The 16,810-nt window shown below is 47.4% G+C and overlaps 5 protein-coding genes across 5 annotated transcripts; all 5 read left to right on the top strand.

The window, feature by feature from the left end:
• Window positions 1-24: 24 nt before the first annotated feature.
• DFJ58DRAFT_699465 (P-loop containing nucleoside triphosphate hydrolase protein) lies at window positions 25-2,235 on the top strand (the record flags this gene model as incomplete). Its single annotated transcript, XM_041383552.1, has 19 exons — window positions 25-110; window positions 172-187; window positions 247-261; window positions 315-328; window positions 396-557; window positions 604-672; window positions 730-811; window positions 858-887; window positions 939-1,090; window positions 1,139-1,144; window positions 1,197-1,260; window positions 1,308-1,345; window positions 1,395-1,428; window positions 1,484-1,510; window positions 1,563-1,600; window positions 1,657-1,715; window positions 1,771-1,894; window positions 1,943-2,002; window positions 2,104-2,235. The coding sequence occupies exons 1-19, from the start codon at window positions 93-95 to the stop codon at window positions 2,233-2,235; spliced, it is 1,140 nt and encodes a 379-aa protein (XP_041247084.1). The 5' UTR covers window positions 25-92.
• A 476-nt stretch (window positions 2,236-2,711) lies between these two features.
• On the top strand, window positions 2,712-4,560 carry DFJ58DRAFT_772181 (beta-lactamase-like protein). The gene is made up of 6 exons (XM_041389205.1): window positions 2,712-3,188; window positions 3,257-3,349; window positions 3,399-3,425; window positions 3,475-3,599; window positions 3,660-3,744; window positions 3,796-4,560. Exons 1-6 carry the CDS (start codon window positions 2,963-2,965, stop codon window positions 4,386-4,388), a joined length of 1,149 nt encoding a protein of 382 aa, XP_041247083.1. The 5' UTR covers window positions 2,712-2,962; the 3' UTR covers window positions 4,389-4,560.
• Window positions 4,520-5,636, top strand: DFJ58DRAFT_193242 (PRELI-like family-domain-containing protein). Its single transcript, XM_041379164.1, has 4 exons — window positions 4,520-4,682; window positions 4,735-5,052; window positions 5,107-5,215; window positions 5,268-5,636. Exons 1-4 carry the CDS (start codon window positions 4,651-4,653, stop codon window positions 5,490-5,492), a joined length of 684 nt encoding a protein of 227 aa, XP_041247082.1. The 5' UTR covers window positions 4,520-4,650; the 3' UTR covers window positions 5,493-5,636.
• A 46-nt stretch (window positions 5,637-5,682) lies between these two features.
• On the top strand, window positions 5,683-9,827 carry DFJ58DRAFT_772176 (RIC1-domain-containing protein). The gene is made up of 18 exons (XM_041389204.1): window positions 5,683-5,988; window positions 6,046-6,153; window positions 6,216-6,400; window positions 6,450-6,631; window positions 6,682-6,821; window positions 6,876-7,117; window positions 7,168-7,401; window positions 7,457-7,493; window positions 7,547-7,598; window positions 7,647-7,711; window positions 7,763-7,879; window positions 7,929-8,162; window positions 8,216-8,480; window positions 8,530-8,615; window positions 8,668-8,896; window positions 8,953-9,047; window positions 9,095-9,430; window positions 9,484-9,827. The coding sequence occupies exons 1-18, from the start codon at window positions 5,836-5,838 to the stop codon at window positions 9,730-9,732; spliced, it is 3,009 nt and encodes a 1,002-aa protein (XP_041247081.1). The 5' UTR covers window positions 5,683-5,835; the 3' UTR covers window positions 9,733-9,827.
• A 5,320-nt stretch (window positions 9,828-15,147) lies between these two features.
• DFJ58DRAFT_866746 (uncharacterized protein) lies at window positions 15,148-16,593 on the top strand (the record flags this gene model as incomplete). Its single annotated transcript, XM_041394190.1, has 4 exons — window positions 15,148-15,472; window positions 15,769-16,099; window positions 16,152-16,346; window positions 16,396-16,593. Exons 1-4 carry the CDS (start codon window positions 15,213-15,215, stop codon window positions 16,591-16,593), a joined length of 984 nt encoding a protein of 327 aa, XP_041247080.1. The 5' UTR covers window positions 15,148-15,212.
• Window positions 16,594-16,810: the final 217 nt, after the last annotated feature.

The following is a 16,810-nucleotide window of genomic DNA, read 5'->3' as shown; positions in this document are numbered from 1 at the left end:
AAAGATCATCTTTGGAATGTTGTGGAGAGCCGTCACCGTCTTCATACTGACACAGACACTTCGTAGATCATTGTCAGGAATCTCAGCTAAAAATGGGTATCGTTGAGAAGGTGAGCTACATGGCGCTTTCTGGTCGATGCTGATTGTCACGGCACTTTCTATATCTTCTAGATCAAGGAAATCGAGGGTGAGTAACATACTACCAGTAGACTTCCATAGATGTTTACTAAACCTGACGTGATACAGAGGAGATGGCTAGGAGTGAGTGCTTCTTCGTCATGTCTGCTGCATCGCACCTGAATGACATGCCTCAGCCCAGAAGAACAAGGTACATATCGAAAAGACAGTACACTAGCTGCGATTGGCAGGCGCTTTGACACCTTCATCCCAAGTAGGCTACAGAATATCACCTGGGTCTTCTGAAAGCAAAGTTAGCTCGGTATCGGGCCCAGCTTCTTGAACCCGCCTCAAAGTCTGGGCCAGCCGGTGTCGGGTTTGACGTGCAGAAATCAGGAGATGCCCGAGTTGCATTGATAGGATTTCCGTCCGTCGGGAAGGTGAGTTAACCCACAGCATACACGAATATTAGCTGAAGGGCTTTAGTCCACCCTCCTCAGTAAATGCACTCACACCGCGTCTGAAACAGCAGCATATGAATTTACAACCCTTACTGTCAGCAACTCTCGCCGAGCATACCCTGCTGATGACTAATTCGTCTGGAACACTCAGGCGATACCTGGAGTGATCGAGTACCAGGGAGCACGCATACAATTGCTCGATCTTCCTGGAATTGTCGAGGGTGCTAGCCAAGGTTTGGGTCCCGTTCTTTCTAAATTACAAATATCATTATTCTGTAGGTCGCGGTCGAGGTCGACAAGTTGTTGCTAGTAAGTACCTTGATTTGTTCAAATGGAAAAATAATAACAAGCATGGCGCAGCGGCGAAGACGGCCGATCTCATTCTCATCATGCTCGACGCAACGAAGTCCGAAGAGCAGCGACGGCTTCTCGAGATCGAACTCGATGCGGTTGGCATCCGCCTTAACAAACGCAAACCTGACGTAGTGTTCAAACGGCGGACAACTGGTGGTGTGAGTAGCTAATGCATTTCTCCTGTCACATTCTGATTATACTTGCAGATAACCGTACGCTGCAGCTACATTCATGCGCCAGTCAAACCCTCAACTAATTATTTAGCTGAATGCTACCGTAAAACTCACCAAGACAGACGAGAAGACTATTCGTACCATTCTGGCGGGATGTATGCGGCCTGGGTTGACTTGCATGTACCTTACTGACCAGACGCAGATAAACTACACAACTGCGATGTGATGATCCGAGAAGATGTATGTCAATAACTCTGTCATTGGCTATCACTCACGATTTCGTTGGAAGATTACAACCGACGAGTTTATCGATGTTCTCATTGGTATGACAGCTGTGTGTACCGAGGCAAATTGCTCATTTGGTTCGGAAACCCACAGGAACTCGAAAATATATACCTTGTTTATGTATGTTCTGTTTGCTTGGTGTAAGGTGCCGCTTAGATCTGACTTCGGACAGATGTTTATAACAAGATTGATGCGATTAGTCTGGAGTTGGTCCGTATAAACCGACCAACTTGACACTGACATCCTGAAGAACCCATGATAATCAGGTAGATAAACTTGCAAGAACGGAGAATACGGTCGTGATCAGTTGCGAGATGGACCTCAAGTGAGTTGACTATCTTTACATAGATCCGTTGTCGAGTCTCACCACTAGTAACCAGTCTGGACTACCTTATCGAGCGGATATGGGAAAGCTTAGAGCTTGTCAAAGTCTACACGAAGAAAAGGGGTGCACGACCCGACTTGTCGGATCCTGTGTGTCTGAGAAAAGGCGCTACTATCGAAGTGTTTAATTTCACTGTCGTTTCATAGACTTTCTTGACATCGCTACAGGACGTCTGTTTGGGTATTCATAAATCGCTTGTCTCGAACTTCCGCAATGGGCTTGTCTGGTGAGTAAACGCGTTTGTCAGCCCACACCTATCCTGAGCTCTCGACAGGGTATATATAATTTTGTTTGCACAATGGATTGTGGCCATTGACTACTCGCATAGGGCCGTTCATCCAAGTTTTCGCCCCACGCACAGAAGGTTAGTTTGAACCATCAGTTGCAAGACGAAGATGTTGTTTCAAGTATGTTCCCTTCTTTGACAGTATCACTGTCGTTGACATTTTACCCTCCATAGTTTTCACGAAGTAGCCACTGGTATGAATTTTGAGAAACAAGCACAAATATATTTGCTCTGGCTGCCGTCGACCTGTCTGCTGCCCATAAGTTGTCGCTTACTAAATTTAAGTTTAACAATCCCCCTGTCCAAAATTTGACCACAGATTGCCTGCACATAACGTCGGCCGATTGCCTACAGTCCAATGATTGGAGTTGTCGTAGTATAGACACCATCACGTTCAGCCGCCTTGGAAGAGCTTGGAAGGCCCGTACTCCGAATTCTGCATGGATCGAGGCCATCCATTCCGCGGACTTATCAGCAGGTCAATGACGTACTAGTACTACCGGGCCTAGGTAGATCGTTCGGGCACCTTTCGTATTAAGGGCGAACGGCATCGGCTAATCATTTAAGTGGCCGATGGCTGTTTTAGCTTGCGTTGGTGATCTTCTGCCAGCAACTTGAAAAGTAAAAATTTGTCACGAACATGACAACTTGCTAGACCCGTTATGAATGTTTTTCATCGTTCAGCGCTCAGCACCGATGTCTAAGGTCCGAGTGTATCTTATCAGCACTAGCCGCGATTACACGTGCCGCCGTAAAGGTCGTGGGTGTCCATGATCGAGATCGACAACGACTCATCGGAGTAAGTTGAAACTCGGAAATTAGGCTCTTACATTGAAAAACGGCGTGCCACCGACCGCAGCCCCTCCTTTCAACTTCCCCCTACCTAGCAGTCCTACAATTAATGGGTTCCATTGTCTCTCCTTCCAATACTCCTCCAATCGAGCTATTATTCCTTGGAACAGGCACTTCCTCCTCGATCCCTCACCTGGACTGCCTGACCGCTCCGCCCAATAGAAAGCCCTGCTTGACCTGCCTCTCCACGCTGACTCCAGAAGGAAAGAAGAATATCAGGCGAAATACATCCGCTGGCTCTCCGCATATCAGGCAAGGACGGCAAGACAACGTAGGTCCACATGACTTTTCTTCCTAACCCCCAAATCATGGACTTGAACTAGAACTGTGGTCATCGATGTAGGCAAAAACTTTCAAGCTGCGGCGGTGGAGTGGTTTCCAAAGTATGGATTGAGGGAGATTGACGCTGTTATCATCACCCACGCACATGCTGATGGTTAGATTTGCTTAATTGAGATGGACGACGGTGCTGATTGTCTTGATAGCCATGAATGGATTGGATGATCTCCGAGGTAAGGATAGGAATGATGACATAGCATCACATGTTCACCGTTGTATCAGGGTGGACGCTCGGAGGCGCCATACAAACTCACATCGATGTCTATGTTTCTCAGTCCACGTTTCATGAAGTCCAAAGATCTTTTCCTTATTTGGTCTCGAAAGAATTCGCATCTGGGGGAGGTGATGTAAGTTTTTATTTCGTTCACTCGGTCATCATATTTGATATGTATTGCCGCGGAAAATAGGTGCCGGATTTTGAATGGCACATCATAGAAGACAAGGTCCCATTTGAAATAAAGGACACGGGTGTCCAGATTACCCCATTCATAGGTTGGTAAATGCTGTGATAGAGCTCTACCATCGATTGACTGGACTGGTTAGTCCATCATGGCAGGTTGTTTGCCACGAATCCTCCCCCAGCCTTTGCACCGACACCATGCACAACTCAGCCGACAACTCCCAATTTGTCGGGGAGGTCATCCCCCGTAAGACCCTTGTCAGGCACCTGCTGCAGTAACGCGCCGCCCAAGATTCATCCGTACTTGTGCTTTGGGTTTTTGATTCAGGACACGATCATCTACATTTCTGACGTATCTTTGATACCCGATGATACTTGGGCCCTCCTAGAATCGGCAAAAAAACCGATGCCAGTGTTGGTGCTCGACTGCTTGCGGCTGAGGTCCCATACGTCCCATATGGGTGTTCGGGAAGCAGTGGCTACGGTGCGAAGGTTGAATCCCAGCCGAACCTATTTGACTGGGTTCAGTCATGATATCTCTCATGATGAATATATAACCATTGGCAAGGCCGCAGGGGGAGACGGCCCTAAAGATACGACTCACATGAGCATTATGGAGCGTCGGGGGACGGAGATGATTCGAGAAGGGAAGCCCGTGTGGATTCGGCCATCTCATGATGGATTGAGGGTATTTGTATCTAGTGATGATTCGGTCATTGACGAGACGTACGACTGAAGTGGATTTTTTGATATCATGTTGTGGGATTCTTCCCATCTCGTCGCATGTAGTTGTACTCTAGATTCGCTGTCTTTTAGACGTGGTGGCGGCCGTTGACGGATTAGGATTTACTTACGTGATGAATGAATCGACACTGCTTTCTGATATACATAGTACCCTTTCACCCACACATCATCCTATAGTTGTGTTGTCCGCTCTCTCTCGACCTGCTCTTCTACCGTGACTTGAATTGAAACCAGTCGTACCGGGATCGTTGACAATGAAGTTCTTTTCTCAATCCTTCTTGTACGAGTGAGTATTTTTCATCACAGGTTTGCCGCTCATATGCTCAAAAATCATGCAGCGATCCCTGGTCCATTGTCTCCCTTGCCTTCTTTTTACGCTATCCTAATCCATACGCTGCCCATGTCATTTCGTGCGATGTTATTGACAGGCACCAGACAGAGTCGGGCTCCTTATTGACAACAAGACTTATATTGAAAAGGGGAGCTTTACCAAGATGGGCTCCTCAAGGAATTGTCTCGAGGGCGGAATCTTGGGTCATCGAGGAGAGCGAAGTGGATCCCTTCGGAAAGTTTGTTCGGTGCAGGACTAAAAACCTTGATCATGTCAAGGTTATGCAAGTCGAGGAAACCCAACTGTTCGAGCAAAATGAAGACGGGTACGTGTCACTTGTCTTACATAGACGAGTTGCACTAATGGCTGTCTCGAGCAGCCGTACTGTGCAGACAACGGAGGCATACATTACCTCCAAATTCGGCTGGGGAATGACGAAACGGATTGAGAGCCATGGACTCGCTCGGTTCAAGGCTCACGTTCAAAGAGTTAGCTTATTTTGCTGTCTTTCTTCCTTACTGTCGTCTGATCTCCTTGTAGTCTCGGCAGGGCGTCTCTCTCATCCTTGACTTAATTCGCCAGGCTCGGTTGCAGCCTATGGCGCTAGGCTCGTATATAACACATCTCCACTCAGAACGTTCTTTCACTTCTACGGATACTCCGGCTTCATCCCACAGCTCAGACAATACTGGGTATGCGCCAGAGGAGTATTCTTCGCCCACGACTGAAAATACTTGGTTGGGCAAAATATGGGGCAGTAGGTGATCAGTCTGCAGTCTTTTTCTATTTACTTGCTCCCTCCTTGACATGTCTTGGTTTTGGTTTTTACCTGTTGCACTCATTGTATCATTAGTGGCATTTACTACCCTCACAAATGTTTTTCACGGATATGTACTACGGGCTGCGTAAGTATGTAAGTGTGTGAGTGTGCATGTGAGGCATTTAAGGGGACAAACTGATTTTCACATCGGCGCCAATGAGACCTACCGTTCCAGCTCACTGCTCGCCTAAATAATTGAGCCCCTCCTCTTTGTCTTGTGGACATTTATTGCTGTCGTCATTCGCATTCTCGAGTCTGAATTCGCGTTCGGTGATACAGTAGCAACCAATGTACTTTCCTACCTCGGCGGCAAGACAGTTGTTGACTGTTCCTGCTCTACCTGATATCACCCCCGAACCTGTGCTCTGCTTCGAAGCTAGTCCGCGCAAGTCACTCTTCTGCTTACTCACAAGGAGTTCTTTGACCGTTTGGCGCGTCCGAGTATGTAGGTTTCAGTGTCATCACATTCTACAACTCAGTGCTATCCATGTTTTATAGCCTTCTGCTCCGCTGGCCCACATCTCGAGGTCAGAAACTTCTCTCATAGAACATGGTGATAATACGGCGGTGACTTGGTCACCAGACGGGAGTAGGATCGTAATTCAGGTCTGCTCTTATTTCTAAGAGAGCGGTCAACTATCCTGCAGACATTGATTTCGTGGTCATAGACTACGATGTCGTATTTGATCCTGGTCACAGTCGATTATGTTCCAGATACATCGGCATACCAGCCATCACACATGGGTCCGAATGTGCAGCGCAACTTCCTGCCGGGTCCAGGAGAGGGCACACCATTACAGTCACTAAGCCTAGCACTGGAAGGCGTGATATGTGCCGAGGGGCAGGTTCTCAGGTCGGCTCGGGCAATTCATATTGGTGCATTTGACTGAGGGTTACTTCAGCGTTTCACCACGTAAAAACTACATCATCTTTTCAACCAGTTCTCCGCCTGCTGTACAACGCATACCATGGCCAGTATACGATGAATCGGAAATCGAGGAGCAGACAGCGCGCAGGTCGCTTATAGGTCATGATACTTGGATTTTGAATGACCATGAGTTGCCTTGGCTTATATACCCTGATGGTAGGTCCCTGGTTTTCTGGTGTTCCTGACGTTACTTACTAGAGCCGAAGTCACTGTCACGAAGATTCTTCACTCGATATCGGGGGTAGAAACCTGGATCACCTCTGATGGGAGAGCATATTTTGTTCGTTTGCAAGAAAATAGGAATTCAGAAAATGTTTCAGAGCTTGACGAGGAAGAGACCGATAAAGTAGGTTGCCCTGTTCTATTACTGTTCAATATCTTAACATAGCTTCTGCACCAGAGTTCAACACCAAACCTAGCTAACGGAACATCCAGACCATCAACTGATAGTTCTGGCTCGCAGTCACACTACCATTGGGAAGGCACGTGTATCCATAACTTTGACGTGCCACGTTGGGTGCAAAAGCAGCGCAGTACCGATGACGGCAGCGGTCTATCGTCGTCAACCTACATCGAACCTCGTCGGGCGGTAGCGATAGATGTCAACACGAGATTTTCACTCGTTGCAGTTGGCACTGAAAGGTTTGCAGTATTCCTCTTATTTGATTCCTCCAACTAATTCCTTGGATTAGTGGTTCCATCGAATTTACAAGTTTTCCGACTCAGGATGAGCTTGCACCCACTCCGAAAGTTGTCGAGATACCAAACCCATATAACCGTTCGAGTGGTTCTGTGACTGCGATGGAGTGGAGTTCGGATGGATATGTGCTAGCTGTTGGGTGGACACATGGCTGGGCAATATTCAGTGTGGGCGGACGATGTCTTGCATCCGGCTTTGGCGTTGAAGATCACATTGATGGGGACAGGTGAGTTCGTGGCTTGACGGGATGTCAGGGCACTTACATTTTGATTTTGCCATAGGTTTCAAGATACCTTCATGCACGCGGTCAAGAACCTTGTCAGTATGATCTGCTATCTACCTTGGAGCACTCTGATTTTAAACCTCGACAGTTCTGGGCACCAGGAAACTTTGAGCTAGTTGTCCTAACTCCCTCCGGAATAAGTGAGTTTGTTCTGCCTGCGATACCAAAATCTCACGCAATGATCATAGAACCGGACGGACAAGTTTTTGTTCTGCCCTTTGCCAAAAGCGCAACGACATGTCAACATTCTCCAGTGAGTTAACGTTGCTACTCGAGGATACAAGATTTATCATACAGTGAGCAGGATAACACTCGTTACGCGTTTCTGCAAATGGATGATCGAGCGCTGGTGTACCGAGGCGCTGAACAGCCCGACATGAGCGTCATCAACCCAGAGTCAGATGTGTGGCAGCACATCAAAGTCAGTATCCTAACCATCACATACATATCGTTAAACTTAGGTATGGCAGATACCTCAATCGTACCTGGCAACAAATTGGCCCATAAAATATTCGGCGCTCAGCAGTGATGGGCGACTGATTGCCATCGCCGGCAGGCGAGGTCTGGTACATTATAGCTCGACATCGGGCAGATGGAAAATATTCTCGAGCATCGCCCAAGAGCAGGCATTTACAGTGAAAGGAGGGCTTCTATGGTTCCACCATGTCCTGATTGCTGCAGTGGAAATTTCCAAGTCGTATCAGGTTTGTGCAAGGGCTCGCTTCTATGTGGAATTCAACTTATTGTACCTCATCAGATACGGCTCTACTCCAGGGACATGGAACTTAGCAATCAAAATGTGCTCCACCGCGAAGTTCTAATGTCGCCCGTAATAATATTGTCGTTGGTCGACAATTCACTACTGGTCTATACTGCCGACAACATGCTCAGTCACTATTTGATCATACCGACTGCTGATACAATCAAGCTGCATCTGTGCGGAAGTATCACATTTGACGGAATCATTGCCTTGCCTAGCGCAGTGAGGGCATTGAGTTGGATGATCCCGACTGCTCAGAGACGTATGTTCATGGGCTTCCAGAGCACTCTTTACTCATCTCTTACATCCAGGACTCGGTGACCCTGTGGATGACCTCGCAGTCGCCACTGTATTAATGGTGGTTGGTGGCCAGTTGGTGCTATTGCGTCCCAGAAAGGTGCGCTATGACGAGACATATAACACAGCAGATTATTAACTTCGCCTTCGAGTCTGGTACCCAGGAGGTGAATTACGACATGCAAATCTTCGCGGACCGCATCGAATTCTGTTGGATACATCTCCGTGGTATTGGTGCACTCGAGAATTCACTCTGGGGTTACGATGGACAGAACATGCGAGTTTGGCTGAATGCACTTGCCATTGAGTCGTCCGGGTCTGCTGATGAACCTTCAAGCGTTAAGGAAAGTGTGAGCATACCATTAGACTTCTACCCTTTGTGTGCGTGTATATTCCTCGTGTCGTTGGGATCATATGGGATGCTGATGGACAAGCAGCTGTTCTCATGGACAAGGGAATCATCATCGGCGCGGAGCACGAGGCCGCAACGAGAATGAACCTCTCATTTGTAATGTTTAGACATGCCACGAGTGTGGGTTTCTTCTCTGACTACTTGTGTCTATACTTACCTGTTTTAAGTCCCATCTTTTTCTGCACCATGTCCTCCGTTATCACTTGGAATCTGGGCAAGTGAAGGAGGCAGTGACGCTCGCCAAACACTACCAGCATCTGGTCTTCTTCGCACATGCATTAGAAATACTGCTACATACAGTCGTGGAGTCTGAGTCCACCGTAGACTCAGAAGATCCTTCGACCAGCACGTCCCCTGAGTCTGGTACACTCGCGGCAGTGATAGAGTTTCTTGATCACTTCGACGCCTCCTTAGACGTCGTCGTCGGATGTGCTCGGAAAACTGAAATGACCAGATGGAAGCGTCTCTTTAGCATTGTCGGGAATCCACATGCACTCTTTGAGGTGAGACACAGTTAAGTTTTGTAGAACGGAAACCCGCTAACTTATCGTAACAGACGTGTTTGGCGTCCAAACGGCTGAAGACAGCAGGTTCATATTTGTTGGTGCTGCATAATCTTGAGCAGCTCGACGAAAACAATAAAGATGCCGTCCGATTGCTGAACTGTGCTGTGAAAGCGCAGGACTGGCAACTTTGTCGGGAACTCTTACGCTTCTTGCATTCGATCGATGACACTGGGAAGGCGCTCAGGCATGCCTTGTCGGAGACATCTCTGGTGGCCCAGAAAGGTGTCGTGGTACCTTAGGTTGTGATTTCCAGTAGTTCGTATGTGTATATAGCGTGTGGAACCGCAGTGCAGGGATCACAAAGGGTCGCAATCTACACATCGCATACCTTCAACGATTGTCTTAGGCGCAGGCACCGCCCCTACTACGGTAGTCCTGGTCTAGAATGTATACGGCTTTGTGACGATAATTACCTTGTACTCAGCTACAAGGTCGATCGACCGGTCAATATCAGCCCATAATTAAGTGGCCCACTTTTTGACACCGTGAGAATCAACAAATAGCTATTAGCAAATAACGGGTCAGGCGCTTTTATAACGCTTATTCCTGGCACTTTATTTCATTTTGCGTTGGGAAATGATGAAGTCGGACTGCTCAGTGCTAATCCTATGTGATACTGTCAATGCATGATGTTCTCCGACTCATGCTACAGACGTCCATCTTGACCGGTCTTAGCCAAGTGGTAAACGTGACAACTGTACAGGACAGAAATCTGTTGCAGGTTCGAAACCTGCTCCACAATCTGTTTCCTTTTATTACGCCTTGAACATTCACTCATGGATGGATCCTTCAAAGTCCATCTTAAGCAGTCATAGCCAACTGTTGAACTGGCACCATAACGGATTCAAAACCTGCCGACAAATGTCTTATCACACCTTGGCGCCTTGGCATTCAATTCACTCACGATCATGGACAGTTCTTCGGAGGTTGATCTCAACTTAGGACTCGGAAGCGTACTAGCCAAAGTGATTACCACCACAGAATCGAAATCTGTTTCTTTTGGACTGCGCAAGTCCGACTCCGACCGAGACCTACCGACAACAATTTTTTGCTGTCTTGGAACACACCTTGATATTCTCTCATGGATAGTTTCGTCAGAAGTTCATTCAAGTTCTAACAGGTCTTAGCCAAGTGGTTGCCACAGCAGAATCGAACTCTGTTTCTCTGGGACAATGCAGGTTCGAAACTTGCCGATCAATAGGTTTTTTTTCTATCCGAACATGCCCATGATGAAGATTCGTTCATGGATGGTTTCCTCGGAGGTTCATCTCAACTTCGTCCTGACTCCTGGCTGCAAATGGTCACCATAACAGAATCTAAATCTGTCTCTTGGGCTGTGCCAGTGCCGGTCGAAACTTGTTGATGACAAGTTTTTTTTTTGCTATTAGAACATGCCTTGAAGATTCACTCACGGATGATTGCCTTGGAGGTCCATCTTGACTGATCTTATAGTCAGGTGGTTTCCACAACAGAATCAAAATCTGCTGTATCATAACAAGGGTTTTTTCCCTATCGGAACACACTTCGACTTTGACTCATGGATGGTTTTTTTGGATATCATCCCAGGTGGTCTTAGCCAAGTGGTTAATCTGACAGAATCGAAATCTGTTTTAATTAGACTGTGCAGGTTCGAAACTTGCTGAATGACAAGTCTTTTTTATCGGAGGACACCTTGACATTGACTCGTGGATGGTTTCCTCAGAGGTTTATCTCAATGGTCTTAACCCTGTGGTTACCACAACAGAGTCAAGATCTGTTCCTCCTGGAGTCGGTTCGAAACCTACTGACAATATTTTTGCGGTATATAGATCCTTGGAGGTCCATCTCAACTAGGTCCAGTCATTGCGTCGAAACCTTTCTTTTATGTGATGGTCTGTCCATGAAAAGGAATTTATTTTCATACCCCGCGATGGCTTCAGCTCTGCCGAGAAGTTATACACCATTCATACGCTGTAGGTGCATTAAGCTTGTTCGCTGTTCATTCACTGTAAGTTATTCTTGTTCATCACTCGATTTCTTGCTGCACTCACAATCTCATCTGACCAAGTGAAACCGACCTTCACGAGTTGATTGTGTTACGAGTCTTACGACCAATGCACCATTCTTGAAATATGCATTACCTAAGCTTTCCGGTTCACTAAAATGATGTAGACTTGGCGGTGGCCCTTCATCGGACAAACCTCTCAGAGAAAAGGAAAGTCACAGTGCTCAAGCATCTTGCGACTACTGATAAATCTAACCCTCTAAAGTGTGCTTTTCGAGAGTTATATCCATTTCAATCATTTGTCAGAACCTATTGAAATGCACTCAGCAATATTTTAATAGCGTCATTCTACTCCATGGTTTTGTGCCGAGTTAGCAAATGGCGTCGGTTCAGCAATTCTCATCAGTCATCATTAGGCCTGGGACGACCAGGGACAACCGCTTTTCTCAGCAACGCTTGCTACACTAACATCATGATTGGCACTGACGACCTGCCGTCGACGTTGTATTCATAATGGGCGATCATCTCTACGTCAATGAACCATGTGTAAACGAATTGTAAATTCCTGCTACCTGGGATCATAGACGAACCTCTTGTCACATTTTGTGCAGAAGTCGAATCCTTGCACTCGTGATGACTCGGACCGTGACTATCTCGTCATCGCCTTTTCCGGGAGGAATGTTTTATACGTGGCTGAGGTGTCCAACGTTCGCGCTCGCCAGCGTATATATAATGGGCCACTGGGTATGATATTATCTTCCAGTAAGCCATGTTCCCTGCTGCATCCTTGTTGACAATTTTCCTCCTGGCATTGTCTATTGCGGCATCGCCTGTTGAAATTCGCGACTCCCCCATCACCCTCCCCATTGCCAGGAGGCTAAACGTCTTCGATAGTACTACTAATTTCTTGCAGTACGATAAAGCTCGCGTGGCTGCCCTTAAGGACGGCCGTCAAATTAGTAGCACTTCTGTGACAAACGAAGTTACAAGCTACATCGCAGCAGTTGGCGTTGGCAGCCCCCCCACAACCTGTGAGTTCAACACTGAGAAAATATGCGGCTGCTAATGTATTATTGAAGACAACTTGATTGTCGACACCGGTAGCTCGAACACATGGGTTGGTGCCGGCACTGCGTACGTGAAGACCAGTACTAGCGTCAACACTGGTCAGCCTGTGGCAGTCGGCTATGGTTCTGGCTCCTTCTCTGGTATGACATACAACGATATCATGAGTTGAAAATACCTACGATTATCTATAGGAACTGAGTACACCGACACCGACACTCTCGGGAGTGGGCTCACCATCACCGAGCAGTCGATTGGTGTTGCTTCTACTTCGTTGGGCTTCACCGGTGTTGACGGTATCCTTGGCATCGGGCCCGTAGACTTGACCGAGGGTACCTTGACGAATTCGCCGACAGCGACGATCCCGACTATCACTGACAACCTGGACAGCCAAGGCACCATTTCTCAGAAAGTTGTTAGTGTCTTTTTCGGGCCCACCACTTCGCAGACAATCACCAATGGAGAGCTCACCTTCGGTGGAACTGATGCTGCCAAGTACACCGGCGATATTGGATACACGTAAGCTATCTCGGCTCCTCGATCAATCCAAACTGATAGTAATTGTTTTGTTTCAGTCCTTCCACCACCACCAACCCTGCATCGACCTATTGGGGTATCGACCAGAGCATCACCTACGGCTCCACGACGATCTTGTCCTCCACTGCTGGCATCGTCGATACTGGCACCACCCTCCTTTACATTGCCACCGGTATGTATCTAGAGTGCAGCGAGTGATCATGGTCTAATCAGCGTTCGATAGATGCCTACACCAAATACCAGTCTGAAACCGGCGCTACTGTGGATGGGACGACTGGTCTTCTCCTCGTTTCTTCTGCCCAGTACAGTGCACTCAAGAACCTGAACTTCAATATTGGCAGCGTACGCCATTTCTGTCAGCCCTTACACCCCTTGTTCACCATTTTACACAGAATACCTACACTCTCACCCCTAACGCCCAAATCTGGCCTCGTTCTCTCAACACCAATCTTGGCGGTAGTAGCACAGCTATATATCTCATCATTACCGACATTGGCACGAACAGTGGCACAGGGTTTGACTTTATTAACGGCTACACGTTCCTCGAGCGCTTCTACTCTGTGTTCGATACCACCAACTCCCGTGTCGGTTTTGCCACAACCTCGTACACTGATGCCACCACTAACTAACATGGAATTGCAAGTACACAAAGGATCGTTTTTCAGATGCAAAGCAGCATACGGATTTGAAGGTTGTATTAATAAGTAGGCTATGGAGGTCTTATTCCTCGGTCATGATTAGATTATAACAATAGCATCACATCTGGTTAGGATGCGTGAAATCCCCTCAGTTTAGAGTCATGCTTCTGTACTGCTATGTAAGTACCCGACATACATCCCTGAGCATGCCATGATCTTCTTCCGCAGCTCCTAGAAGCATCACTCTCCCACAATGTAAAAATAGTTTATCAGCTTCTCCTGCCAGTGGCGGACGGGTGTGCGGACATGACCCAAAGGCGATGCGATGTCAGATTAACAAGCGGTTTGGTCAATATCCTCAACACCGCTACCACCCGCACGACCACAGTTATCACATATTGTGAGGGACACTGACGGGCTGTCGCAGATACAATCGAGGGCAGCAGAGTGCACATGGAGTGGACGGTAAGACCTTTTAAATGTTTACAGAGCAGTTATGTGGTGTCAAGAGCGATTTTACGTTGTCGTCACGCCAGCGTTAAACCAAGTGCAAGATAGACAAAACCAACGCGCTGAGATCACGTTAGCAAATGGGCGTGACGTAAGCTTTGTCATCGAGCGGTGTTTAAACTTAACTGGACTCACTTGTCTGCCCTGGATAAGACTTAAACAAAGTGCTTGTCCAAATCCCTGACTTTCTGCCAACACCGTGGTCATGCGAACCTTCAGCAAATTTTCCCGTTTGTATAAATGAACCATTAAGACGTGCTTCAGAAAATTACCAGCTTCGTCTTATTTTGATAGCGTCATTTTATTCCATGATTTTGTGTCCAGCTGGGAAATGGCATTCAACCATTCGATCATTGATGGATCATGGCATATCGTCGGGCAGTTTTCTCAATTGTTGCCCTGGCTCACTACTTTCCAAAGGATACAACTGATGATGTACGATTAGTATACTTTTGATACATTCTCTAAATGATAGTACTCGTGGAACAAGGTTGCTGCCCGTGCACGCGTGAAGCTCGGCCTTTATCTAGTTATATCTGTACTGTCAGGCAGTTCGGCGTAAATAACGGCACTAGCACTGCGTAAAGACCCAGGCTAGTGGTGGTTGAAGTACATGTGTTTATGCAAGATAAGCTCAGGTAGCTAGACATGAAAATATATTTGTTAGTCAGCGTTGAAATAGCCTCACGCATGTGTAAGGACATGACATACTTGAGGGCCTACTCGACGACCTATGTAAATAACGATTAGCATGCACCAGATTGTCTATTCGAGGTACAATTAGGGGGTCTCAGCTACGTCTGAATATCTTCTTATTATAATTTGAGTAGATCACCCAATGTAAGGTTGAAATAATGAATATATTGATATTTATGAATACACCACGTGCTCGATTAATATTGTGCCTGCTTCGCGTCCAGCTTCAATCCCCCCTGTGCGCTCGTATCCCCTTCTGCCCCTGCCATCCTAGAATCAGTGCAAAAATATGCTGAGACGCCCCCCTGCGATAGCACCTGAAGTGTGGGATAGCTGGCCAGACAGCTTGAAGAAAACAATTGCGGAAACCCCAGAAGTGTATATGGCCCCAGCTAACTCGGATATCGATCCGGCACTTCTCAATAGCTCGAACGGTCCCTCAGCCTCAAGGTGTACTCCTCATGATGCAGATAGGGATGGTCCACACCAGCCGATGCTATCTGCGAACCCATCTGCTGCAAATAACAGCACACGAGGGCACAATATCAGGTGAGTGGGTGTATGCTGCATATATGCCAAAAAAGCTTACCTTCCCCCCTCCAAATCAGTAGTACACGCCTGTCTGAGCATCATCAAGACAGCAGGGCACTTGCATTCGGCTCTCGACAGCAACAGAGAAGGCAGCAGCGTTCGTCCTCTCCTTGCAACAATCGTGGACGTGACAGAAGACACAGGTCGAGGAGTCCAGTGCACAGCCGCCATAGGAATGCATCTTCTCCGTCTACCAGCCGTTCGTCATCTCGAAATGGCCGCTATTCCCGTCATGCATCATCCCCTGCCACAAGAAACTCAACTCCAGCAAATGTTGAAGAGCTCGCTGACATCCTATACAACATGCGTGAAGATCAGCGTGAACACTACAAGCAGACGGACGACCGACTTGCGCACCTTGAGGGCAGTCATCCTGACCATCAGACCAGCAGTACTACTCGTGGCTGCACAACTCAACATTGGGGGGGCTCAAACATCGCTCGAAGGCGAAGGCGAAGAGATGCGTGCGAAGAGGGAAATGATGCAGAGTCACACACAGGTCAATTTGACCATGACGCTGAAGATGTTACAGATGCTCGGGGGAAGCTATCTGCAACTGCTCGGGAGGTGCGAGCAGATCTCAAGGTCAGTACTGGTCTCGCCCATGAACCAAGAAAGAAACTCACCTCACACATAGCGCTTGATATTGACCAAATTCCGTCATGTCTGTAATGTCTCTGAAGGGAAAACGTGGCCAAGCCCTGATGATGAGCGCAAGAATGAAACAACCGGTGAGATTTACCTTACACCGAATTTTGAGGCGACCGTGAACGACGACCATAATCGAGTGATCTTCAAAAAGATTGCGCATCTTGTCTGGGAAGAACTTGGAGTGAGTTTGTGAGCCTTTCGACTACACAATCCCCTCACCTTTCGAACAGAGTACAACCCTTAGCAATTCCATGAGCAACCGCAAGGTTAAATGGAATAAGCAATCATTGTTCACGTTTGCTAAAGACACGTACCGCGGATTCAAGGAGGAGTGGAAAGCACAGAATGACCGCAAGAAGGCCGCAGCTAAGAACACCAACCAGCAAAAGAATCGCTGGAGCCAGCGTCATAAAGAGGTTGGTCGTTAATGACTGCTTTCAAGTAAGAAAAAAAGACTTACGGACTTGAAAAAGAAAGCCGACTGGTTGATGACTGCATGCCCGAAATACTTCGAACTTCATGGCGCAGATCCTATCAATATCATCCACGTGGATCATATGTCTGATGAGGCATCTGGACCTGAAGACGATGGTGAATCAGTCGACAAGTGGAGAATCAAGATGGGAAAGGAAAAGGGCTTTCCGG

This window comes from Suillus subalutaceus, assembly GCF_016647625.1.
Source record: "Suillus subalutaceus strain FC151 chromosome Unknown DFJ58scaffold_21, whole genome shotgun sequence".
Classification (NCBI taxonomy): Eukaryota; Fungi; Basidiomycota; class Agaricomycetes; order Boletales; family Suillaceae; genus Suillus; species Suillus subalutaceus.
This window is presented reverse-complemented; position numbering and strand designations above follow the sequence as displayed.